This window comes from Struthio camelus, chromosome 3 (assembly GCF_040807025.1).
Source record: "Struthio camelus isolate bStrCam1 chromosome 3, bStrCam1.hap1, whole genome shotgun sequence".
Classification (NCBI taxonomy): domain Eukaryota; kingdom Metazoa; phylum Chordata; class Aves; order Struthioniformes; family Struthionidae; genus Struthio; species Struthio camelus.
Genome location: NC_090944.1, coordinates 117,842,255 through 117,870,177, shown reverse-complemented (window position 1 = coordinate 117,870,177; position 27,923 = coordinate 117,842,255). Strand labels below are relative to the sequence as shown.

The 27,923-nt window shown below is 39.2% G+C and overlaps 2 protein-coding genes across 14 annotated transcripts in view; both read right to left on the bottom strand.

Moving 5' to 3' along the window:
* Nucleotides 1-165: 165 nt before the first annotated feature.
* C3H1orf115 (chromosome 3 C1orf115 homolog) lies at nt 166-3,703 on the bottom strand. The gene is made up of 2 exons (XM_068939902.1): nt 3,422-3,703; nt 166-979 (listed from the first exon to the last, which is right to left on the bottom strand). Exons 1-2 carry the CDS (start codon nt 3,641-3,643, stop codon nt 860-862), a joined length of 342 nt encoding a protein of 113 aa, XP_068796003.1. The 5' UTR covers nt 3,644-3,703; the 3' UTR covers nt 166-859.
* Nucleotides 3,704-7,055: 3,352 nt separating this feature from the next.
* MARK1 (microtubule affinity regulating kinase 1) overlaps nt 7,056-27,923 on the bottom strand; it is a 64,546-nt gene continuing 43,678 nt past the window's right edge. For 3 of the 13 annotated variants that reach the window (XM_068939895.1, XM_009669027.2, XM_009669029.2), the window contains 9 exons: nt 26,131-26,230; nt 25,453-25,565; nt 23,898-24,072; nt 22,568-22,761; nt 18,988-19,088; nt 15,289-15,450; nt 14,193-14,447; nt 11,268-11,312; nt 7,056-9,131 (listed from right to left, as the gene is read on the bottom strand). In XM_068939895.1, coding sequence (XP_068795996.1) covers nt 8,777-9,131; nt 11,268-11,312; nt 14,193-14,447; nt 15,289-15,450; nt 18,988-19,088; nt 22,568-22,761; nt 23,898-24,072; nt 25,453-25,565; nt 26,131-26,230 — 1,500 coding nt within the window. In that variant the 3' untranslated portion in view covers nt 7,056-8,776. Of the gene's footprint in view, nt 9,132-11,267; nt 13,582-14,192; nt 14,448-15,288; nt 15,451-18,987; nt 19,089-22,567; nt 22,762-23,897; nt 24,073-25,452; nt 25,566-26,130; nt 26,231-27,923 lie in introns of all 13 variants that reach the window. The other 10 variants (XR_011140439.1, XR_011140440.1, XM_068939896.1 and 7 more) reach the window with 10 other exon arrangements.

Sequence of the window (27,923 nt, the reverse complement as noted above, 5' to 3'; positions counted from 1 at the left end):
CTGCCCCAAGCGAACATGAGAGCGTTTGGCGTTCTTAAAGCCTCAGCTTCTAGAATCAGGTAAATTGGATATAAACTCAGTTCTCATTTAAAAAAAAAAAAAAGTGCATAAGATTTCACAGCAGCAGAGGAAAGCTTGAAAATACTAATTACAGCGAAGATAAACTGGAAGACAAACACATTTTTATTTTCCTAAAGATCTTACGATTTTTACAGCAATCTTAAGATTTTAAGGACTCATGATTTTTAGTGTTTGAGATGAATAACAGCGAAGCAGCAAAGCCCACCCTGTTTCAGACCACGGTCCATTTGTATCCAAATACATTTTAACCACCTCAGAGAAAAGCACAACAAAACAAAATGCCCTAACAGACAGAAGCCATCTTTTCCCGACCTCTCATTATCCGTTTCCTTCACTGCTTTGACTACTCCTCTTTCTAGCGCGACTCAGATCTCCTCTGCCTCCCCAGCTGACCCTCCTCTGCTTCCATTCATTTCTCTCTCTCCCTCCTCTACTTGCTTTTCCATCTGTCCTTGGCTCCCTTTCACACGTAGCCCAAGGCTTTAGAAACCCAATTCATGCCAAATAACAAACTTCAGCTCAATTAGTCTAAGGTTATTTCCTCATCTTTACACGTTCTTTGACCCGATCTGATTGTAATGGTTGTAAAGTGCTGGAGCTTCTCGCCGGGAAGAGCACTCGGTCCAGGGGAGCGGGCTGCCCGAGGGGCCGGGGCAGGGGGCCGCCTCTGGCTTCTCAGGGGCGGGTTGCAGCAGATAGTTTAATTCAAAGAAAGCACAAATCACCGCAGCGCTCCGAGAAGGCTGTTTTCCTCCGCCTCGGGACGAGCAGAGCCGCGCTAGCGGACGAGCGACGCCACTTGAGCCGCCACTCCGAAGGGGGAGGAATAGGCCGTCGCCAACCCTTGCAGGCCGACCACCAAGTAGCGGCATCCTTTCTGCAGAGCTTTGCCCACGTTCTGTTGGGGGAGATGGGGGAGAAAAAAAAGACCGACAGGTAACCGAAAATATCTTCAAAGGAAATAGCTGACAGCCCCTTCTCTAACTCACCACGTCACCGCCCCACAAAACGGTCTCTTCTCCCACGTCTAAGTAGGGCTTGTGCACATGAACAAAAATTTGACCGTCTATTTTTGTGTATATATAAATACACACCCACAGAGTATGTTTAAACCAAATGGACACAGCTTCCACAAGAAGTTTGGCTTTTATGTGGGTTTTATTCAAGAATAAAACTAGTTTAATTCACCCCTTTGTTTGCACTGGTATGCGTTTCCCTCGAACACACTTAAGTATGTTTGCGACACCTAAAAGCGCAAAAGCCTTTAAAACTAGAATTGAACAAGAAGGCAATAAATCGCAAAGAGCACTTTCATAAAATTTCATTTTGTCAAAATGCGAATGCTTTGACCTGCTTTTATGTCTGTACGTATTTAAGACTTCATTTGTGTACTGCACTAGAGATAACTTGCTACATACTATTGAAAATAAAAACCTGAATCTAACTTTAATTCTTATGTTGACACCTTTTGCTATATGATTGCTTTTGACTGGGGAATTAATAAATCTTGGCTCAGCTTGGGGGAAAATTAGAGCTAGCTGCTGGTCGGTGTCACTTTATGGTTGCCTGGGACTGGATCAAGGTTGTCTGTTATAATATGGCAAACACTGGAACACAGGATATATTTTTAAATACAAGGAAGTCAGTGAAATCCAATCAAGACTTATTACATTCCTAGAGTTTTCTGAAGCTGGATTACAACTGCACTGGCACATTAGATAACTTTAGCTCTGATGATGCCACCGCATGAGCTGAATTTTACACTCCTTACTCGCATGGACATTTATTTGAAGGGAGTTAAGATGGCAAAATAAAAAGGCAGCATGAAGCCGTGGGTGGAGCCTGGGAAGGGAGCCTGGAGACCTTTGGGAGGCCTTCCTGTCCCAGATCTGCCCCTGCTTGACCGCCTCACACTGACGGGCGCTTTCCTCCGCCTTGCGTTGCATATGATTCGCCTACCTGCACCTGCTCAGCACTTTCAAGGTTTGTTAGTTCCTGCCAAAGTGGATTTGGAAAACCTTCCTTACGAGGCTATAGCGTGACGAATACAAAAAGGAATATTCAGTGTCCAAGAACTGGCATGTGCTCTAGCTGTTGTTATAAACACCTTTATACCAACAGCACATCAGCACAGTTATTAACTGCTATGACATAACCTTGCTCATAAAACTGCCCTGTGTAAACGAAGCCTTACGCTGTAAGCTAGGCTTCGTAATACATACGTTTACTGCGACTTGGCATTCACAGAGCTGGGAACTCTAAGTACCAAATCCATCCCGAGACAATGAAATGTTTTCTATCCATCGCCTCTATATCAAACAGTAATGTTCATCAGGCAGCTTATTACTCTACTCTCATATTTAACGTCCATGAATTCCAAACGTAAGTACCTTCCCCAACCTATTTGCATTTTTTCGGATGTCAGACATAGCGGTCACATCTTCTAACAAAAGCATCGTTTTTTAAAAACGCCATAGAAAGTGGTTTCTCACACTGACATTTGTGTTCTCTCAGGTAGGAAAAGATTCCAGACAGCAGACAGATTTTCCCCACTGACAAAGAAAACATATTTTTTCAATAAATAGACAAGCCATATCTGAGATTTCTTCTACTGCGGTACTTTCACTGAACAAGAGAGGAGAATCCAACTCAGGGTAGTTGCACTTTCAGAATGAAGTGCAGCCGCCCTCTCAAAAAAAAGCCCCCGAGCCCCAACCACCAGCTTCCAAGTGCGGGGAGTGACTTTCCACACAGGAAAGTGAAGGAGTCACTTTGCTCCAAACGACAGTAGCAGAGGGAAGAACATACTACTTTTTTCCTCATACCAGTGAGGGTACCCAGGAAGAACCAGGTACCAGGGGGAGCTAGAAAGTAAACTCGTCTTATCATGATTTCTTTGACAGCTGTAAAAGAGGGAGGGGGGGAAAAAACAAGACCAATTAGCCAGAAGTTTGAAGGAAGAGCGTGAAAATGACGATGCTGCGAGGAGCGCAGAACAAAGCAGCGTAAAGCGCCTGTCGCACGGGCCAGCTTAGCCTCACTTCCAGCCTGGAGCGAGAGCCTCGCTGCCCTGTGCTCCACGCCAGGGTTCGTGTCCTTCCTCCTCCGACGGCAGCGGCGCCTCCCGGGCGAAAGCGAGCAAGTCGGCGGGCGCCGCGGGCTTACGCGCTTGTGCCCCGAAGCCAGCGCTTCTGCGTCCCGCCCGTGCGCGCCCACCGCGCCTTTCCGGCCGCTTTCCGGGGGCGCCCAGCGCGCCCGCGGCTGCAGCCGCGCATTTTAGGGCGTTTCGACGGAGGCTGAAACGCGCCGGGGCGGCGGGCAGCTCCCGGGGGTCTCTCACCTTGCCGTACTTCCTCAGCCGCGCCCGGTAGGGCCGCTTGGTGGCCGGCGGCGGCCGCAGCGGCTCGTAGCGCTCGGGCAGGACGGCGAAGCGCACCTTCCGCGCCCCCGGCTCGTCCTCCTCCTCCTCCTCGCCCCGCAGGATGGGCGCCCGGTCCTCGGCCGCCCCCCTCCCGCCGCCCCGGCCCCTGGCCGCGGCGCCCAGCCGCGCCCCCACGGCCATGGCAGTGCCGCGCCGCGGGCAGCTCCGCCGCCGCCGCCTCCTCCTCCCCTTCCTCCTCCTCCTCCTCCTCCGCGGCTCGGCGCGGCCCCGGCCCGGCCGCCCCCCAGGTGTGGCCGAGGCAGCCGCTGCCCCGGGCCGCTCGGCTCCGGGCCCTCCCCTGGCCGGTGGCCCCTCGCCTCGGCCTCCTGCCCCCGCCCCGGCCACAGCAATTTTTGAAGAGCGCGGAAGTTTCACAGCTGAAAAAAAAGGCGCAGCCGGTGCGGGGCCGCCCGCCGACCCGCCGCCTCCGCCGAGCACAGCCGCCGTGCAGCCGCAGCCGCTTCCCAAGCGTTTTTTGCCCAGGCGCCGGAGGAGGAACCGAGGAGGCTAGTTTGGTGGTACCGTAGAGCAGCGTTATAAAGTTCAGCCTACCGCGATTTAACAGTTGTGCTTTGTAACCCGTTAAACGCTTCCACTAGCAGTGCTCTGCTGCTGAGATGTTTCTTAAAGATTAAGAGTAGTAACATTGCATAGCAAGGACTGACACCATTCATTAAACCCGTTGGTGTAGTTATCAACATTTGATACATATACAGTATTTCTGACAAGCAGCTGCAGTGATAAGGGAATAGACTAATCCTGTGATGAGGATTTTTCTGAACGAGAAACCAAGCCTCAAAGCTGTCTCTCCCCCTTTCCAAGGCACGCTGTTAACATTCAGCAAGTAAATCCTGTGCCTAGCGTAGCTCTTGGCTCCAAAATCATTGTTTTCCCGTAGCCAGAGCTCCACCCAGGAGCTGTGTAACGGAGAGGTAGGAAGTCCATCATCTACAAGGTGGAAATTAAGAGCCTAAGTCTGTGGTCTGGCACGGTGGGAAAGGGCTCTATCCCTTCCCCCTTTTTATAGGAAAGGGGCCACCACTCCTGCTGGCTTTGCTGCTAGTCTTTCCAGGAGTCCTGCCTGTTTGTTCGCAGTCTCCAGGAAGTTGAGGCAGATACCTAAACCCAGGAAAGGATTTTCAGAGTCTGAGTATCGCTCCCAACTTGACACTTACCAGAGAGCAGTTGTGGCCCTTACAGCTTGGCTGCTTTAGGGCCTGCACGATCCCTTCCCAGGACCCGACCGTCTCGCCCACCTCCCTGGGCCTCGAGGTGGATGCGCGCTTGTGTGCAGCACCTCAGCAGACGAGATGACACAGACTAGCACCACAGCTCCAGTCCCAGGTATCTATTTCAACAGTGTTCATGTGGTAGAAAGCTTGAAACAGCACCGTGTCTGATTAATTACGTTTGCATGCTACATTCCTGCAGTTTTTAATGTGCTGCCCTCTTAGCTAGTTAGAAGAGTGAAGTAACTATTGATGCCGATGAAGTAGCAACATTGAGAAATAAAATATCAGTAATGTGTAAACAACTGTCAAACGTGATATTTCCTTTTGTTAACCTCACGCTACCTTGAAAAATGTTGTTTAAAAGAAGAAAATGTTAAGTAACGTTCTGGATCTTTGAAGAGTGTTTACATTTAATTTTTTTATTTAAGCCCCCATTAGTGAATGTACACTTTCCCCCTATCCTAGGGGGGCAAGGATATTGAAAGATTAATTTGTTTTCTCGAGACAGGCAGGCCTTTCAACACCCACTGGATTTTCATAGAATTCAGGAAAACAACACAAACTCATCCTGCTATCCAAAACTAAGAGCACACGTCTCTCGATTGCGACATACTGTCTCAATTCACGTGGCAACCAGGGAAACGTAACAACACGTCCTCTCAGATTAAAAGGTCCAAGGTTCGTTTTAAGTGCATGATACCACATATCAAAATGCTCGGTGCAATGCAGAGAGCTGTTAGGCATATCACGGTAATTAAGTGGCGCTAATGATGACTTTTCATTCTCAAGCATGTTTTTCCTCCACAGAAGCAGAAATGAAAGTTTAGTCTGTTCATTGTCCTGAATACATTTTAATGCTTTATATAAGACTGCATGAAAAAGGAGCTACTTGGTTTTGAAATGTCTGCATGCCTTAAATAAATAAATAAAGCCTAAAAACAACAGCCTCAAACCAAAACAGCAGAACTAGGCTCTTCAGCTTTCCCCCAAAAATCTAGAAGTGCAGCCAAGTAACCACAATCAAATATGTAAGACATCTTCAGATCCGAGACATCTTTATCCCTTCCTGGAACTGCAGAACCCGATGCGGCATTCAGCTGTCTTGCAGATTTCTCCAGTTAAAGCTATGCTGGTAATATGCCACACCGATCCCCTCCCACATGCAAGTCAAGCTGCATTTCAGATCCAAACGTTCTTACCCCACTCTTCCGAAGAGCATCTTAAACGTAATAGCTATAGAACAAGGCAGCTGTTGAGTGACTCAAAAACAGCTATTGAGGATTCCATATATGGCGTCTTACTGATTTCCATACTAAATACACTCAGCTTGCCAATAAAACTGGCAGTTCTGAAAATTCACTCTTGGATCTTCCCATCTTATTCCTGCCAGTAATAGGAAATCCTGAACATCAAACACCGTGTTCAAGTACAGTGGGCTACACCTCGTGCACTCAGATGATGTCCTTACTGAAGCATTCTGTGTATTTGTTGAGAGTATAATTCGGTTCACAACTTACCTAATATCTTCCAATAAGGCAAAAGGAAGGAGTTCAACAGAATTTGGGAATCTGCAGTTTCACACAGCTGATAGTTTCAGGAAATTGTATTATTTGCAAACGGTCCGTTTCCCATAGAGAAATATGGAATCCCCAAATGCCAATTTAATAAATGTTTCATGGGAGAATTGAACTAAAACCTCATAATCTCTGTCATCTTGAAATGCTGTCCAAGTTTTACGAAACATTAATATAGACTCATCTCCAGCTATGTAAAGTGGTCAGAAATGGTAATAACCTAGGGCAGAGTTAACCATGTAAAAAACATAACATATAAAGTAGGAAACTATCACAATTATTTAATCTACTGGCCCACAGCATGACCTGTATTTTTAACACAGAACCTCCCAAAAAGGCAAAAGGTTTTGTTTCATCACTAAATTCATACATGATCTTAGATTAACATCACAGTTACATTCTAGTGGTGTATTTTCAAGGGTAAATGAACATTCATGGATAAATTGAGCAGATCAAAAACCAATCTCTCAGGAAGGATTTGTGTGTGAATTTCTGGAAGAGTTTCTGGACATCTATCTGCATGAAGTGCTAAAGCCACTGTCATTTTCGAGGCAGTGTAGGACCTAGAACTGATGCAATGAAAATCCTGAATTCACACAATGTAGAGTAGGAAGTCTTTACACTGAAAACTAAACAAAAACCCCAGACACAATGCATACCTGCAACCAGAGACCTCTAGGCTACTCCTCTATCTGCAATAATTAATGCACATTTATAAAGGGCAAACAACAAGTATTTTAGTATGAGAACTGTTCAAGTAAGTTTTAATAGAGTGCACCAGTGAATCAAGATGACTTGCATCAAATTTTGTTTCAATGAACAACAGATTAAAAAAAAAAAAAAGGGGCTACAGTTCTTTCTTTCCAAACACCACCCTTTTTCTAAGGCAACAATACACGTCCATGTCAGAACAGAACTGTTACAGAAGAAAGCTACATCACAGTACAGCATGTAAAGTCCATCTCTGTCAAGAAGCCATTATTGAATGGCACATAAACTACACTTACAGCCTTCTAACTTAGGGTTACAGAGTTTACCACAGCTTTTTTTTTAATTTTTATTTTTTAAAGTGACAATTTCTTAACGAACTTTCTATTCTTCACAAGAGTGTGCAGATGGAGCCCATATGTTGATATTACAGTAATTACGACATTAAATAACATTGCACAACCAACCTCTATGGTTAATTCAGTACAAAATAACAAGTATTAAAATGTACCAGTACTAGTGGTTTTACATAGTTTATAATCATTAATTATGAAGGAAAAAAATGTGTTTTTTTTTCTTTTCTGTAGGCAAACGCCTAATTACAAAGCTGCACATTACAGGCATAATGATGTGGAATAAATACAAGAAATTTGATAAAATATTAAACACAAACAGGTTACATGGGAACAAACTGTACAACCACGAAAGCAGAAATCAACAATTTATCATTACAAACAATGTATGTTTAGCTGTAAAATATTATGTGGAATTGCATGTACTCTTTGGGGGCACATATTCCAAAAGCCAAGCTAATTCCTGAGGTGTTATTATTAATTTATACAATTGGTCAACACTTCAGATTATCTTGTGCTATTCAACAGTCCCAATATTAATATATTTCCATAAAATGGAATTTATAATATTCTGAAGGCAGCAAACAAGTGATATTTTACACCATGATATTCAAAGGAAATAATTTACGCTTCTCCATTTTGGTGCTACATTTGTTAACGGGCCAGGGAGTAAGCACTATAATTTGCAGACAAACCATTACTAATGCCTGGTTTCTGTTCCCCCACAGCTCTGAGCTGGCCCAAGGCAAAACGAAGTTTCTAAACTGTAAGTGCCAACACTGTAAACACGTTTGTATTTTTCAACTAAACACTGTCCAATAACAAGGTTAAGAGCCAAAGATAAGCAGGAACAGTCTTGTGTAGAACAAAAGCCGATTTATGCATCGACTTTTGGTTCAAATCATGAACAATTTTTAAATAATTAAAAACGGTCATGCTACAGTTGTGAAAGCTGTTTTTGTGCATCTGACTCAGGACAGTTTTTCTTTTTTTAAAAATGCATGATAGAGGTAAGACTTATAAAAACCACCAAAAATGTAAATGATAGGGAAGAACTTCTCCAACTCAAAGCATCAAACATACATTTCTGTGCAGAAATCTAGACAACTATACAAGATCTGTATTTAAGCAGTCATCTTTATTATACAACTCTATGAACATAAAATGAACAGAATGCTCTATATACTTACCTGTACATGTGAACATAACTTCTTTAGCTACAGTTATTTAATATAGGTTATACTGGATTTAACTTTACAATTCTGAATAACTATGTATAACCTTATTGCAATAAGGGCAATTTCTACATGGGGAGTTTCACAGGCCAATCACATTAGGCGCAACCAGTACATTCAAAGTGTAGATCATGTACGAATCTTCCCTGATCCCAAAAAATGTAGTTTCTCTTTACAGCTTAAGCTCATTTGCTATCTTGGATGCAATGTTCTTAAATGCAATAGAAGTCCCAGATATTCTCTTGAAACGAACTCCGTTGAGTGACAATCGTGGCAATTTGCAGACTTCCATCTCCCACTGAACAAGGCTATCTTGTCGTGCATCACCGTGAACACAGAAGAGCAAAAATCGCTCCTTCTGTTCATAATCACAGTTATTAGCGTCTAACACTTTTCGGATCTCTCTCATCATGTCGTTTGGGTCCATGGAACTAGTGGTTTTCATGCTCCACGTGAACCTCAGGGAGCGTGGCTTGGAATCTTTGCTATCCTCCTTCTCTCTTTCTTTCGGCTCTCCAGAAGCACTTCTGGAAGAAGTGACATACAGAGTGGTCAGAAATAAAAGCACTAAAATCAAGAGCTTGAAGAGAAACAGTTCCTGAACAGGGGTTTCTAAACTGTGACTGGCACACCACTAGTCATACATAAGCTAATTCAAAGCATTAAACAGATACTCTTGGGACAGTTGTGTGCCATCTTCTGCACTCATACGCAACCGGGCACAGCACTGGGAGCTGCTGCCAGCGCCGCTGCAGTTACCGGTGGTGGTACACAACCCAGCAAAGTTTGGAAACCCCTGCTCTAAAACACTCCAATGACAACATATGCAATGGTAACTACAGACACACATCATATGCTCCAAAGAAAGTGGAAACTATGTAAAAGCATGACTGAAGTTCCGCTGATTTCATGATCTGGGGCATGCCATACATCAACAAAACTGAAGTTGAGCGACACAATCCCAAAGCATAAATTATACTGTAAAAGCAGCAAAGGAAGGACCCCACCCCGCATTTCAGAAGTCTTCGGTTAATCCCACTCCTTCCCCCCCACCTTCATTTATCATGTATTTTTGACCTCTCTCTGAGTAAAGAGACCTTTTAACAACAGGCCTTATTCCAAGTGGTGAAGTTGAATTTTGCACTGTGTTTAGTTAGGCGGTAAACAGCTTGTTTGCCTACCAGTGAAACACACCGCCAACAGATTCTTCACAGAAGAAGGGTGACACGTAGACATGAAGTATTTCAGTTGACAAAATGACTTGGACAAAATCCCAAGTAAGTACTTTCCAATGAACATCGGTGCTACAAAGCTTCCTTACCAACCAAATTACTCATTCCTTTGTAGAAAGCATTTTGAGCAGCAGCACTAGTTATTTTAGAATTTAAAGTAATTCCACAGCCAACTGTTTCTGTTCTCGTCTCAGTTACTCAAGATGCCTGATGCCTCCTGCTCTGGGGAAAGTGAGGAGGGGAGGGTGCTGTTTTCATTTTGGTACCGTCTATACACATGGTCACTACTCAGAGAGGAGCCAAAACAAGCATTTTAAATTTAAATTTCATTGTGATCCCCAGAGAACTACATCAATATTAACGGATAGAGCAGGACAGGGGTAAGATCTCAAACGTCCTGTAACCCAAAACAGACAACGTAGAATGATAAAAAGTAGAGGAAGCTAGAGAATGAAAGCAAGAGCTGAAAGCAACTTCACGCTTAATTTTATCTGAAGACCCGATTATCTCTTTTCCCTTTCCAAGTCAAGGATTCAACAGCTAACAGACTTTGAATAGAAGAGGACCAATGCAGATAATATGCACTGTGTATTAAACAACATATCCTGTGTAGAAGTGTGCTGCTTTTTACAATAAAGATTTACTGGCTCTGTTTTGAAAACTAAGCCAATACTTTCCGTAACTGACTGGTTTAGAACGCAACAAACTTCAACGTGTGTTCGCTGCCTGTTCACCAGGTAGCACAAAAAGTTATGCACTGTACTAAGCATACCGAAAACACAGAATCATATGTTGAAACATGCCAAAAGAGCAGATATACTGAAAAATGAGCACCTGAAGGAGTGTTTTATTGCTTATGAAACATTTCTGCATATCGGTTGCCAGACAAAGTCAGCACTAAGCAGTCATCACCTTTTTTGTCTGAATGTTACTTATTTTCTTTTTCTCAGTGCAAAGGGACATTCATTTCTCAGATACTACAGAGTGTTCACTTCTGGCAAATAGCAGTTTTAGTAATGAACACAACTTGTGACTACAGTAAAAGTTTCATACGTACATACACACACACACACACACAGACACACAAAGTATGCTACATTTTCACTGAAACCTGAAATAAATATTAAATCCTTATAAGCCTAAACATGGTTTTAAAGAGGTGTCTAAATGACTGGTTTAATTCTATGTGGGTATTATTATTCATAGGAATATGCTTAAATAAGAAGTTTGGATTTTTGCAAAGTACTCAATATAAAAAGTGATGGTTGAAGGATCTCACCAAAACCCCCACCCCCCAAAATCCGTAACATCTTTTAAATGTAGACTATTTAAGCACTATTCTATTTCACATTCTGATTAAAAGTCTTTAAGAAATCACTTAAACCTTGATGCAAAGGACCTAGGAGCGAAGTATTAATAGTGGCTCCTCACCTTGAGGTGTCAGTTCTGCCACTGGCTTCGCCTTCACTTGGATCCCTCAAAACAAAGTTAAGGTTGAGATTCAATGATACAGGTGAAAAATAAAAGTTAAGAAATTTAACATTGTTCTAGATGTAGGTTAACTACTGAACAAAAAAAAAAACAGCATAATAATGATGTCAAGTCTAATACTGTTTGATATTATTTTTCACAGTTGTAATTTTAACTTCTCTTTATGATATCTTAACTTTTTCCACATCTGACAGGTAACTATTTAATATTTTTTTTTAAACCCATGTGAAGATTAACACGTTGTTCTCAACCTACTGTAGACTGAGCAATTGCCACAGGTAATTCCAGCAAATGCAGAGCAGCAGCAGCAGTCCGTCGGGGCTGGTCCAGAGAGGTTCCTCGCACCCGGGGCTGTGGCTAGAGCAAACCACCCTGCACCTTTCTGGGCCAGGCTGCTACACCTCGATCTTGAAAGCACTTAGGTACATGCCCACAGTTCAGCACAGTCACATGGTTAAAGATAAGATGTGCCCAAGTGTTTGCCAGACCGAATCTTTGGAAGCCAGTTCAGAAAGGTTACTTCCACACCTGCTAACTTCAAGCAAATCAGATGTTACATTGACTTCAGTAAGATTACTGATGAGCTACAAGTTAAACCCTATGCTTATTTATCTTGTTGAATTACAGTTGTAATTTATAAAGGAACTATTTTGTATTATGTCTTTTTAGCCTGAAGTAACTTGGAAAAATACCATAGACTGTCTAAGTCACTCGGGTACACTCCTAGAGCTGCGCTACAAGCATTTTAGTACGTAATTTCAATTAGTTGATTAATTTAATACCTTCAGAACATGAATATTTTTAATATCAGAGAAGTATCATTTGACATGAACCATTGATACAAAATACTTCAACACTCTATACATTAAACATTCCCACTATGCATTTATTTTATATACTTACCAGAAAAGGCATTTACCTTTGCCAAAAAATAAAAGTCAAAAGTCTTTCATGACACCTTCTGATGAAAGTAGGCTTTACAACATTATTTACTAAATAGCACAAAAGTTAGAGGCATGCAGTTACGTGATGCCAGTTTAAAGAACAACCAAAACCCAAAAACTTTAGTCTGTGTAATCCCAATCATTAAAGAACTCCCACACAGCTGAAGTAAAACAAACACACCAAAAAAAAAATCTTATCTTTGCTACAGGAAAATATACTCTTCATTTGACTTTTTTAGCACTATAAAACAAAATAATCTTTTTTAGAATAAGTTATATAGAAATTTTCTATACTAAAGATTTTAATCAAAAGACACCACAGTTTACTGTATGTTAACTATAAACACACAATTTACTTAAAAACACTAATCCTTCAATCTGCCTTTCAAAAAAAAATTCAAGGTACCATTCCTCAGAAGGTAACAATGAGTTATAACGGAGAGATGAAAAAAAACCAAAACAGAGAAACCAAAACAAAAAAACAGCCTGTGCTCTTATATATTTGCTGTTAAGTAATGAATCCTTTTCTTCTTGCTATTTGGAAACCTATACTAATAATACGCAGTCAGTCAACTGTGTTAAGCTGTAACTTTCACAGAGAGAACAGACTCTCCCTCTGCCCCCAAATTATGTGAGTGCTGGAGATACCAAAAATGGAGGATCATATTCTTGTCTCTTCAGGTTTCTGAAAAAAGAAAACCATTCATATACTTTCTTTTTGTTGTTGTCATCACATGAGATAGGACTTTAGGCACATGTTGACACACTATCAGCATACCAGGTGAAGCGAATTTTTATAAGGAACATGACTGAATTCCTGGCTTTCGCTCTTCTTTTCCCCTGCAAGATCACCTTAAGCAATTTATTATATTGTACTTAGGAATTTGCAACTATTAGTTTAAATTAGGAAGCCTCAAATTAAAGACACTTTGAATTTATCCTTCTTTTACACACAAATTACAGATTTCAGCCCATAACGGCATAATTCTGCAAAGAAAAATAGAGATTTTCAAGACATAGTTCCGCTGTAAAATTGACAATAACGCAGAAAGGACACACTCGTGAACAGGCTTGGGAACTATAAGCAAATTATTGTTAGACACAAGCAAACAAACTTAAGTCTCCCTTTTTGTGAAAGCTATTAAGACTCCTAAGTCAACAATCACTTGAAATTAAACAGCGCATCTGAAAATCCTTTCCAGCATCTCTCCTCATGGTAGTCTTACTCTTAGCATCATCACAGGAATGACGGCAGTTGCAGGAGTCTCCGCCACACGCACGCTTTCTCTTCTTTCAGAGCCCCAAACTTACTTTTAAAGAAGTTGAAAACATGATATGAGCGGCTGCATAGTACCAAAATATTAAGGTTTCCAGACATTCAGAACTGTACCCATTTCTAAGCTTCTCATTTGTTCTTAGAATTTAGCATTCCCTAAAATGATTTGCAAACTCCAACTACAGTAACAGTTACAAAAACAGCCCTTGCAACAAACTGCACCCATGTCACTATTCAGCAGTTAAATGTTAACAATATTTTACTAATGATTAATAATGACTTGTTTTTAGTTACTGCTTTCAATATTTAAGTTCATTTGATTTGAACTTAAAAGTAGCATCTTTGTCTTTTAGTCATAAAGCATGAACAAAGAAAAAAAAAAAAGAAAAAGAAAAACTTGAGTGTCATTCTCTTGCTCCTTTAAGATAAAGAAACAGGAGAATAGCTGGCCAAACGTGAATGGTTACAATATACACAGAGAAGTGAAACAAAGCAGGTTCTGGAAGGAACATACAAAACAAACTAAATTCACGTTTACTTCAGACTGTTAAACTGGAAAGTCTCAACGACTTTGCAATTATGGCCCTATTTATAGGCTGGGATTTTTTTTTTTTTTTTTCTCCTTAAAAATCCAGAGGTACTAACCTGCGAACAAACTTGGAAGTTATCTTGCTTATTATACCAGTTGATGTCCCTCTTCTAGCATGTGCAAAAGCACCGGTTTCGTGTGATGGTGAGGCAGGCGGTCCATTGTAAGTGGCATTACGCCGCTCCCTTAGCTGCTCACCATGGAAAGTGCTTCGACTTGAACTCCCCCGAGGAAAGCGGGTTCGGTCTGGAGTGGTAGTGCTAATACTATGAGCAGACGGGGAAGCAGCAGGCACTCTTTGAGTTGCACTGCTGGGAAAAGAGAAGCATAAATAAAAGAGAAAGACTACGCTAAAAACCCTCCTACATGACAACCATTTCTCAAAGACAGGAAAAAAAAACCCTGCTGTGATTTTTTTTTCTTTTTTAAACCTGAGCCCACTACTAATTTATTTTTATAATTCATGCCTGGAAACAATCAAGTGATATTTTCATACAGAAACTATAAAATCAATTATCTCAAGCGTTAAAAGTAGTTTAAAAAAAAAAAAAAGAACCACCACCAGATAATAGGAGAAAAGAAAAAGGAAAGAAAGCATGCAATACGAGCTTAAAGTGTTCCTAGCCCTCTTTCTGAAAAACATACTCATAAAAAAAACCTTTTAATACACAAGCACTACTACAATTTTGCAAATATTTCTTACAGAGGAACCAGCTGGCAAAATTAAATTTATAAAGCTACTTGGGCAGTTGAGAGTAAGAGCAGCGATACTGTGGTGCATTTAGACAGAAGTGAGCTTAAGAACCTCCAAAACCAACATGTTAAACATTTTGCTATTTAGTTTGAATTTATGGTGGCCTGTGTTATATGGTCGTGTCTGCATTAGTTAAACTTGTAACTACGTAAGTTTTCCAGAAGTTTCCAGAGGGAGCCAGTCAAGAAGCTTTAAGTGTCTGCAAACACGCGCCATGAACAAAATCATGCCTAAAATCGTACGTAATGCAGACATTACCCAAGAGTAAGCTACCGTGTCCGAACAGAACGCAATATGACGGTGTTGAATAGACTGTAAACGTGTTGAAATACACCAAGAACCAAACAACAATATTTTCCAAGTCTAAAGCTTTAAAGAAATAACAAACAATCCATTACCTTGGTCGGTAAGCTTCAGTGCCATCTTTGATGGTTGGCAGGGTAACTTTTATTGGATGACCAGAGGCAGACATCGACTTCTGATGTCGTGGCCGGGCTGACACAGCAGAAGCTACCGCGGAGCCCGCCGAGGACGTGCTACTTGCAGACATTTCTGTTAGGCTTTTACCAGGGGAGCAAGGCAGGTGGGCCAGGAAAGAGAGGGTAGGGGGAGAAAAGGATTTATTTAAAGGTATCCATTTCAACAAACAGAAGAGTTGATGTAAAACCCTAAAGTAGTTTCACTTTAGTTTTAAAGTCAACCCCAGATCTTGAACGAGAGTCTTAGAATTATGAACGAACTGCGTGCAAACAAACAAACAGTTATTCTAAATAAGTGCGTGTGATTTACCCAAGACGACAACAAGAAATTACTGTTATGGAAAAGTAGTTCAGTCACTCTTTGCTATACTAAATGTACCACCACCCTGGCTTAGAATTCATAAATGGAATATTCACATCTTAACAGAGGGTCATCTCAGCACAGAGAACATCTGTCAAGAAGTGCAAAGCTTCAACATAGCATGCAGGACAAGTATTAGGAACTCTACCAAAAACCCCCAATGCACATCCATCACAAGCAAAATGAAAAATGATTACTCATTTTTTCTTTTAGAATATAGAGAGTACTGTTTAAACATCATCAACCCCAGAAAGATGGCATTTCACAAATAGCTAGAGAGCTGAGTGATGAGGCTGCCTCTCAGGCAAAGTCAGAAACACAGAACTGGGGGAAAAACCATTTAATGTACATTCTTATTGTACTTCTGAAACCGTAAGTCAGATCACTACATATGTTAAATCAGGCTCTTTCATTCCTCACAGGATTGAGGCTTACAAAAAACACTCAAACTACTGAAGAAAGACCATATGAAAATGATCAAAAATACAGTAAGAAAGAAAGAAAGAAAAAATCACAGGAGGCTTAAACATATTGATTAAATAGATTCATTTTTTGTGAGGCAAACATCCTGATTTTCAGATAAAACCCCAAGACCTAAAACTCAAAAAAATGTTGATTTGGAACTGCTGACACATTTTTGCTTGAAACTGATCTTGTTTCTAAAGGACCAAGTTGTACTTCTCCTCCCTAGTTTTCCATAGCGTATTAAGGGAAAGTAGCTTTATCAGAAAGCCCGACCCATGGAAGAGAAGGTGAACTTGCGGCGCCCAGTCAACAGCCACAAACCCAGTTCCGAATTCTCTCTCCCCGCACCTTGGATTTATCTAAAAGTTGCCACTTGAATTTTCTCTAGGTGATCAAAATTTTCTCAGGAGAGTGAAAAATTCCCTTTGATTCTGATCGAGTTCTTCCAAACATTTTCAGCAATTTAAATAATTAGAGGTGTCGTATCAACATGAGATCATGCAAGACACGAGCAAAATATGGCCAGTCTCGTGCAGATGTTTCCAATCGCTTTGTTTTCTCTCATGGCAATGTCTTGGAACATGATGTATATGGAATTACTTGTTCCTTATTACATGACAACTATGCTTCTTCAGTAACGCAAAGTTGTATTCACTTTCGAAAAACATCTCCAGTATCTTGGAGAATGTCAACAGGCCATAAAACGCCTTCGACAATGACAGCACTGGAATTTGAAAAATGCTATGGTTATTAGTAACTGTGGCTGCCATGCTGGATTTATTCCAAGAGACGAAATTCCTACAGGCAAATTACGACCAAAAACTCACCAATCCCGCCTTTGATGAGTTTTGAAAGTGAAATGCAATTTTAAAAGCTATAAAAGGTCACTCAGGAACTTAACTCTCTCACAGAGAGACAAGGTTTAGAAGTCAGCCACAACCCTGGGAAGCTGCCTCCCAGGGGCTGCTGAGAGGCACCGATGGGACCTTGCGCTCATGACCTGAGTGTCACACCGTAGAGCCTGCAGTGCCTTCCCAGAAGGACCAAAACGGGCCATCCTGTTTTGAGCACTAAGTTCACCTTCTGCATCAGTCCACTATCCCAGTGACTGCTAGGCTGCATCCACCCTTTCATGACAGTTGTTTCCACTAGTATTTTTATTTCTGCTTAGCCTGAGTGACAAAGAAGGGATGAAAGTACCAACAGAAACTAGTGTGTTATGAATTTTTAAACCCAAAGGACTTGAGCTAAATTACAACTTTGCTTCCACAAGCATAAATGAAGTTACATTAAAACTGTATTAGAAACTACTACAAACATTATTTAGCTTTGTGACTGTTAAGAGGAAAGCTTTCAGATTCACAATAAACTGATGATACAAGAGGTTCAACTACACCAAACACACATTGAACTGCAATACAGCGTACTGTAGGAAAGCCAAATATACAACTCAAGAAGATTATTTTCTTTCATTTTTCAAAGAACTGAGCATATTTATTTTACTGATGCTGTAAAAAATTAAAAATAAACTGTAAAACAAAAAACCTCAAAATAAGATAAAACCCCTTCTCTTTATAGTATTTTGGTATTACATCTATTATACAAAAACTTTAGCAATACTTCCTTAAATCGGAAAAATACATTTGAGTACGTATTTTAAACAAACCATGTATCTTTCTTTTTAAAAAGGGTCTTTTGTTAAAAGTGTTGTTCAAATCTTTTAAATTATACATAAAAATTTGGAAATACATTTATTTTTGAAAACATCACCTGATAATTTGAAATTAACTCAATATTGAAAATTATTTTTTCTGCCTATTTCTGGACCTCATTAAAGCAATTTAAATAACTGTTTGACTGTATTTGTATAAAATAATAACTACTATTTTCTGATAATTATTATGTAATAGGTCTTATCTTTCTTTTCATAGGTTCCTAGCTCTTCATTTTAGTGCATATCAACAGCTCTATATTTTTCTTTTTTCCCCCAAATCAAATATATCATTAAAAACTTCAAATATTAAGATAACAAACAAAAAAAAACCTAGTTTACGAGATTATGTTATTTCCTGATAGGTTTTTTTTTCCTTTGTACTTTAATAGCATTATTTAAATTACTTAGAAATCAGAATAGGTTGGCTATTGTTTAAAAATAATCAATTTTTATTATACTCCTTTAAAAAAAATCCTGTTATTTTAACTACTGTTTTATTTTTCAATTAGATACAGAGGATAACTACACCAAGGATTAACAGAGAGGATGTTGTTAAAAAAGTAATCGTGGTAGTGTTAAATACTATGCTATGTTTTTCTTAAATACAGTAGTAGGTGTAATTATCATCCCACCTACAGATATAGTTTGCTTACAATCACTACAGAAGTATTATTTGAGCTAAAAAGATATAGAAAAGGATCCATGTGCCTTACCATTTAAAATTTTTTAATGATTACTAAAGAAAACGGAAAAGGATTATACTAAACTGCTAGAGTGATCCATCTGAAGTACTCTGTGGCAGAATTAATTTGTTAGTTTAAATCGCAAATATAATTATTTTCTCTGTGTTGGAAGACAACTGTTAGTAATAAATATGATTCCATATAAAGGGGCAAAGGTAGATCTGATTATAAATTTCATCACAAATTTAGAAACTTCCGTGGAAGGTTAAATGAAAACATGCAGTCAGACGTTACACACTTCACACCACGTTTCACAATTGTATTGATGAATTGCCCACCTCTGGCATTCCTCTTTTCTCATACCCAGGTTAGTAAGTGAGTAAGTTGAAGAATACCTGTTGTCCTTCCCGTTCTGTATTGCAGAATAGCGATCTGAAGACCGTTCACAAACATAAGTGTTCCTTCTTGTCATTCCAGTGCCAGCAAATACATTGCTCTAGAAGAAAATTAAGACTAAATTAAAAGAAATATGAAATTAACTCTTCTACTACATATAAAGCTGCACAAAAAATGCAAGCATGAGAAGCAAATCAGAACAGAATTTCAGGCATTTCTAGTACATGTGAAGACATTAAGAATGTACATGTTGTACCTGGTAACACAAATCAGTTATATCATCAGCTATCCCTTTCCAACACCTCTTTCAACATCTCTACTGTGCCATTGGGAGCACACAAAAAGAAAGCCTAGAGAAGCATCATTTTGCTGACACTTGCTTTACTAAGTATTACTCAATTCCCACACACTGTTTCTGATTTATTTGGCTCTGGGATCAAGAGCTACAGGAACTAGAATCCCAAAGAATATATATATACACATATATATATATATATATATGGCTGCCTTAAACGCTTTCATGAGTGGATTAAGTTGACAACTAGAGCTTCAGCCTTACGGTTTGCTGCCCCCTGTCGAGAGGGTTTACAAAGTTAAAATGAAAAGATCAACCTGTGTTAGTCAAACTAGACATTATGATGCACAACTGAGGAGCTCTACCGTAAGACTTCATAACAAAATTGTAAATATTCTAGCAATGAACAATGATGGGACCCTCTCTTTTTGTTACTTTAAGTTTGCACACGTTTCATAAAATGCATGCAAACGTTCTTCCTCCCCCTGCCAAGCATCAATTGCCTCCTCTTACCTTCAGTACAGGAAGTGCAATTCTGTTTTTAATATGGTACATATCGAATTTGCAATGGAAGAGGTTTGTAAAATGCTAACTTGATGTCATCATGCATGCTGGCAAAAGGTTTAGTTTTATACTAAATTCAAGTACCGTAGAATATAACGAATTCTGCAAGATTTACTATATATTTATAAAGAAGCTTAGGGAAAAATAATGATAAAGAAAAGTATTTTAGTTAACTGTATTTTATGTATGTACAAAAGAATGTGAACTAGATACTAATTTTAAACCGTTATCAGAGTAAGAAAAAGGCATATAAGTGCTTAAATTCCATAATTTTCAGCTACCCTGAAGCAGCTGGTTTATAATAGGGCACGTATTGAATATCTGCTGTGAACTGTTTTCCTCATATTGCATATAGTACGAACTTTATAGTAGTAAGTATATTTAGGGGAGCTTTGCTGTCCTTAAAAACCTACATTTAAAAAAAAACCTCTCCTAGAAGTAATTTTGTATGGAACGTGCACAGAAACGATCATCCTTGTAAGATTAGATCCTGTTAGTTGACTATAGATCTTCGTGAGAAGACCAGAAGTACTTGTACGTGCCCTACAGTGCCAGCAGACCATGCATCCACCTCTCTAACTAGAGTCAAGGAAAATATAATTGCCGCAATTCCCCTCCATCCTAAGGAGACCTAAACGTAGATTCTGTTTATTCTATTAATAGTGCTCTGAACACATGGTTGTTCATAGCGTCACACAGATAAATGAAAACAAATAACTGTGTAGAGTAGTTAATTCTAAAGTTTAATCTACTGAACAGATTTTTTTTTTTTTAAACAAAAAATCCTTTATAAAGTTGACACCTTCCTTAAAAGAACATAGCGTTTTACTGAAGCTACATTGTTTGAGGTATAACTCTCCCCCATTTGTCACCCTTACCAACAGCTTCAACAACTTAGCATCTCTCCATAGCAGAACGGAAACTTGTAGAAACTAGTAAATGAACTGTTCCAAAGCCAATACCATTTATAATGAAGATTAATTTGAAAAACAATTATTGTAGTTGGTTAAACTCTTAAATTAGACTAATATATGACTGAAGGCAGTTAATATTTTTAAATTAATCTTGCCTTCCCTAACAACATGCTACCCTTAGTTACACAAAAAAAGTGTTTTGAAATTCTCTGCATTAAATTAGCCAGAAGTTAATTTTCAGTGAGTTTTAAAGAAAAACAAATTCATGGGTTTTGTATAAGTTGCTCAACTGTAACTACAGTTGAAATTTCAGATGCCACTCCACCTTAATCTTGCTCATCACAAAGCCTTTCACAAAGTCCCTAAAATAGTAACAGATCTACAATGTACAAACACTGAAGTAACTATGAGCAAGCAAATCAATTCCTCATTCTTCATGGCAAAGATGCGCCATTTAATTAGCTCTCACAAAGCAGAGAAATGCTTTCGACATATCAGCTTATCATCACTGTAATCAGCTTTGGGGCAATGTACTTTTGGGAAAGCTTAGATATGAAATCTCATCTTAGAAGACTAAGTCCCTGCATGCAATCCACACTGCCATAATTTTCAAGTTCCTTTGTGGGAAAAAATGTATTAAAGAAATTTGAAAAAAAGTTTAGAGCATCTCTGGATGTACTGCAGATACAGTGTGTAGAATGTTAAAGAGTTCAGTGAACTTCAGTGTATTTTTTTTTAAAAGCAAATTCTAGTAGAAGTGTGTGTTGTCTTCTCAGAATCCAAGATGGGAACCGGCATTCGGAATCCCAAAAGGGCAATGAAAATTCCTGCTCTCTGCTTACTGCAGGAAAAGATGGCAAGTATTCTTGTCTTTAATACAGTTTGTCTCTTAAATAGCAAAACGTATACTTGTATCTTACTCTACATTTTGATTCATGCATATTACAAAAAAATTGTTTTCCACATGGACTCACGCTCCTAAGTAGTATACATTTTCGTTTAAACACCAGACAGTATTTTTCCACTGTGTGCCCTGAACACTGATACCACTACACGTGAACTTCCACAAGACAAAGGAGAACACTTCCACATAAGAAGAGACAGACTATTAAAAAAAAAAAAAAAAAAGATTTGAGGCAGTAATATGATAGAGGTTTACAAAAACTATGAATTATGTGGTAACAGAAGAATTTGTAAATTAATCGTTTCCTAACACAAGGACCAGGTTGTAACTCATACCATCACCAGGCAGCAAATTTAAAGACGCAAAGTGGGTTGTGTCCCCGCCGCTTGCACAGCTTGTGACCATCCTGTGAATTCTGCAGCTTGTCATGGAAGCCCAAAATATAAGTGGCTTCAAAAAGCTAAATACACAAATTCATAGAGAATAAGTTCATGAGGAATACTACAAAGTATCTTTCAGATGAAATCTTCGATTTGGGAAGTCCCTTGGCTTCCTTCTGGATACACAAGCATTGGTAAACCAGAGAAAGAGCACTCTATACTGGATCTGTTCTTATGTTCTTTCTCTAAATAGCCACCATTTGTCTCAACAGATCTTCAGTTTGCCTGAGTGCAGACATTCTCGCGCTTACAGTTAGGTTAGTGTTAGAAAAAGTAAAGTTGGGCAGAAGGAAAAATTTATTTTAAAATACATTCACCATAGCCCATTTCTGTCTGCCAGTAAAAGTTACCAGAAATAGTCGTAGTGGCTTATTCAGTAACCATTATGTCTATAGTAACTTTATGCAGCAGATTTTGTTTAAATAGGGAAAAATAAATATAACACATTAAACACACACTCACACTTGGAACTGTAGTTGACTTCTTTCTTTCTGGACCCACAAGTGGACTTGCAGCCATCTCTCCTTTGGATCCCACTGCAGTGCTGCTAAGTTTGCGTGATACATCTTTGTCCCAGTCCTCTTTCTGTTCACTTTCCACACTATTTGCCTGAGCCCTTTTTGTGTATGACACAGCAGGAGGAATTGATGGACCAACTGTCAAGTAAAAACAATATTAATACTACCTAAAAATAACCACTGCTTTTTCCTTGGTCAAAATACGCTACGATTTCCTGAGTACAAAAAAAAGCATCTGCACAACTACCACTGCAAACTTGGCATGCACGCCAACCTATTAAATTGAGCGGTGACATTCTGTTTCTTATCCAATCTCCCTTTGTTACCAATTTGCCGTTCTGAATTAGTTTCTATTTCATATCAATATGTAAAAAACTTAGAGCAGCATTTTAATACTCATTTTAAACCAATGCAATTTGTTTTATATTAAGAAAAGAAAGCAACTAGAGGAAACTGGTTTTGATTTTTTCTTTGCTTTAGTACTTTTTGCCTAAAATCTCCTACGTGCACCAGAAAAGATCTTTTTTTCCCTAAAAAACTAAAACTACAGTGTTTAAACTGTGCTGATATTTGGAAAAAGACAGTTTTTCCCTCTCATCTTTTTTAAAATGCTTTGGGGCAAATCCTCCATCAGTAGAGGTTTACACTCCCTTGAAGTAAAAGTTTATCAGCTAATGATAATGCTCCACAGTACCGGTTACTTTCTTGGGTGCGGGGTGTGTGGAAGTCATACTAACACAGGGGGAGAACAGTACCGGGAAAAAATTAGAAAGAACGGGAATCTAGACAGAGAGAGGGGTCAAAATTTAAAAAGCTTCTAATAATTTGATAGTTGTTTTTGAGACAAAAAAAAAGTTTCGTTTATATTTTTTAAATATGTACTGCTTTCCGATGTAGCCACTTTCACCCAAAAATGCTTCCTGAACAGTTGGCAAAATTGTTGTCTCCAAGAAACCAACAATTTGGCCCCAACTCTAAATGTACTTATAAACACAATGGTTTCCAGTCTTTGAGTTTATTCAAACCAGGATTATACCATTATCTCCTAAGCAGGAAGCATCCTAAAGCTATTATTCAGTTAGTCAACCAAGTAATGAGTCCAAAAAATTAATACTGTATATTAAATTGGCCCATATTTACCATAGAAGCTTTCCTACAGATAAAAGCATCACAGCAGAGCATGATGAAATACACAACAAATGCACAGAGCGGTGGACCAGCCAGGTTCACAAAAACACTGCACATTCAGACTTAAATTGTGTATGTTACTTTACTTGTTGGAATGTCATCCCCACCATGATCACTGAACCGCCGTTGCTTCTGATTAGTTGATATACTCCGCTGGACCTTCAAGTGAGCAGGAGACTGCACAGAACTGTTGTTGAGGTCACTGCTAGGACGAGACCTTTGACTCAGGTTGCTGCTGGACAAGGACTCGCTTCCTTCAAACTATAAGAAAAACATTTTGAAAGCCTAAACAAAATTGAACATTATTGGTACTTTTATTGGCACAGTACAGTGAAGAATTCCATTCAAAAGCTTTTTTTTTTTTTCTTTTAAAAAAAAAAAAAGGTATTCAGAGTACATTTTTCTTCACACTGACCCTTATCACTTAATCTTTATTATTGCCCTTGTTGGGCCTGTAAAACAAACAGCCCCGCAATCATGTTCTCAAACTACACCTGCGTAGGCTTTAAAAATACACACCTAAAGCTATGAGAAAGGGTTAATGAATGCTCAAAATAAAATTGGAATAATCTGGACAAAAACAAAAAAAACCTGTTACTTCAAAACCCAAACCAAAGAATGGGTCCTCCCTGCCCCCCTTTATTTTTTAAGTTTAAAGAGCATTTCTAGCATCAGAACAATTTCAAAATGCATCAGATGAACCTGGAACACAAGTCGGAGAGGCTAGAAAAGCAAGTACTAATGATTCAAGGACTCTTTACAGCCTTCAGCATGTTTTCAAAAGATATGCATCTCGGCCATAGGTTTTACAGTTACAGGATAAGCAGCAGACTTTGTAAGTAAAAGCAGTGTAAAAGACAAACTTCCTCTTCCAAGCAGTCTGAGTTAAAATCATTTCAGACAGATTCCCTCCACACTGTGCAACCACATGGGAATTCTGGTTCAGAGATGTTGTGGGAAAATGCACTGAAGGATGCTCATATCAGAACTACACTATCTTAGAAATTAAGAAAGGCCCATGAAGCAGTAGGAAAATAAAACTCCTTCAAAGAGAAGGCCCTGGCTTGATTTCTTGAGACTCCCCATAGCTCCAAAATATTTGCACATCCCTCTAGTTCCAAAACAGTTGAAAGACCTTCCATTACAAATTTACTAATGATTATGACACAATTATTTAATAAATAATAAAATATACTGTAGTATACTGAGTGAGAAAGAATGAGTTTATGAATGAGAAAGCAAGAAAGGCTGTCACAGCTTAGTATTTGGAAGAAAAATTGCCCTAGTCAAATTTTTAACTATTTCAGATTTTAACTGTGAGCATACGTGACACATGACAGGAAGACGACTCAGCATTTAGAAGTCGCATCACTTTAGATTAAGAGCTAGCTTTTTTAATAACCAGTTCAACATATTTGCAAGCAAATATCAAGATACTTTGTCCAATCTATTCCTTCACATGGGAACTAACAAGATATCAAAAAAGATTTTAAAAAGGGAAAGACATAACTAAATTATCAATTCCAAATTATATATATTTAATTTTACGAAATAGTTCATAAAAGAAACCTGAGAAACAGAATATTCAACTTAGCCAGATGTAAAGGCCAAATCAGCAGATGTAAATTAGGAAGCACTTACTTCAGGTGGTTTTCTACCCAGAAGCAGGTAAGTAGCCATGACCTCATCGTACTTTTGGTTTACTAAAGATTCCTGGATTTCTTCTCTTGAAAATCCCATAGTGACCATTATGTCTAAAAATAAAGAGTTAGATACATCAGCAGAATTAAGTATTTGGGATTTACTGACAATTTAAGAACGCTGAAAACAAAAAAGACTTAAAACGTAAAAGGTAACTAGAAATCAAATCAATTAGTATCATCTTTGCTGTGCAAAACCTAACAACAACTCCCTGTTCCGTTGCTGTTTTGCTCTTGAAAACTCTCAACACTACTACATGTAATTCAACAAACAAATAAAACACTGGCAAACAGAAATTATGAATAGCTACAGGGCCAATGCAGTATCTTTCTCTGTCCAAGGCAGATAAAAATCGTTGCCTTCGTAACAAAATTTGTTTTCTTCTGCCCGCTGAATGCTGTAATCTTAGCTGTCCTTTGCTGTGCCTGTAGTCACATCAGCTCAGTGAAGTCACAACAGTAGTTATAATGAGGGCTTTGTAATGTGGTCTCTCATTTAAATAAGAAGAAAACATTTTAGTTGTATGGTAAGCTTTTATCTCAGTTTCTTTAAAAAAAATTAATTTGACTTGCAAGATAAAATTGGCTACGTACATCAGATGCAACATCCTTGTCTTACCTATTCTCTTGGTGTCATTAAAATCTGGTTCAGGCTCAGTATATGGCTTTAATTCTTCTTCTTCGTGGCCAACATTCATCCACCGATCCTTCATAATTTGCTAAGAAAACAAATGAGGCTTAGTTCAATATGCCATTTACCTACCTGATTAAACTTGTGCTGGGTGGTCTGGGACATAAAACAACTTAAAATTCTTATTAATTTGAATGTTGTTCCTTCCCTCCCTCCTTTTCTCCTCATCATCTTCTACTTCCTCCTTTTATCTTTCACATATTTTTTGCTTCCATTAATTCATTCCCCCTGCTATCCACTTATCCTTTACAAGCAACCAGCTAAAAACATCAGGAAAAACTATCGAAAGAAAGCAGCACTTCTCACAATCACAATTAATTCGTTTTGGGCCCTTCACTTCCACTGGCCTCTTAATCCTGTCCTGCTGAGCGTCCGACATGCTCACACCCTAATCTTGATCAGGATTCCTAGATGTTACCACAATACAAATTCCAATAAAATAAATTCTAATAAAATAAAACAATTCCTTCAAATAATAGCAAAAGAAATGTTTAGAAACTAAAGAACTATTTTGGAAGTGTGCCTATGTTATGTATTATCTAGACCTTGACCCCAACTGGTCATTTTTTTCCTATGGGTCTTTTCCCTGCACGAGAACCGCACGTGTTCACATTTCAGCTGGAGGGGGAGAAATGCCTTTAACTCGCTCTACGACATGCAGATATTTACTTTAAAAAAATTTCGCATGTGTATCTCAGGAAAATTTCCTTCTGCTGTGGCCTGGGTCTCCCATGCGCCTGCAAGACTGAGCAGCTGGAACCCCTAATCACCACCGCAGTTTCTCCTCAAGCACTTATTTTAAGACTGCTAAAAAAAAGTTTCCTCCCACAGCAGCAAGCAGGCACACGTGCCTCTTGAGGGACAGGGGCGAAGATTGCTCACTAGACTGACAGCAGAGCCAAACAAGTGCCAACAAGGCAGCTTTCCCACAGGCTCCAGATATGCCTCTCAAACGCCGAATTAAGCTCTCTCACATAGAGCAAAAGATTCAATTTTCCATTGATGTAACCAAAGCCCTTGTATGCAGTCATGCTGCCAGATTACAGACCTAAATAGCCGTTTCCTTGCAAGAGCAGTTCGCAACACCATACTTGAGCCAGTTAACGTTTTGCTGACAGTATGACGTAAAGATTTATTCAAAACGTTACCACAAAATTGAATTGTGAAAGGCATCCGTTTTTGGAGGCAGGCAGGAAGGGTTGTGGACACATATTGCTATGTTGCAATTCGAGCACACAGGAGAAAAACTCACTTGACAACAGGCTCTGGTTATTTGTAGCCTTTTAGTAACACGACACGACTCCAGAAAGAGCGCCTGCAACTACCATCTTTTAAGAATACTGTTAATTAAATGTAAGGTGAAGAAAGAATGGGGTTTTTGGATGACAGGAAGCACACTGCTTAAAACCCCACTTCCCTTTCTTGATCCTCTTGGAGTTAAGAGATAAACTCAACAATTCCCACTTTGTTTCTTGTGTCTCTTGCTTAAGTACATGGATCTACAGTTCAATGCAAGCTCCTCCAGGTTTCCATCTGTTAAACAGCTACAGTTTTTCTATCTTCTGTCTTTCAAATACAAGATCTCACAGGCAGACTCAGTTATTGGGCAATATTTAAAACAGCCTCTTACAATGAAGCATTTTGAAATGACACAAGCGATCCAGCTTCAGTATCAATGTTACACGTGTGTAAATTCACCTTGGCTTCTGGTCAGCTGATCA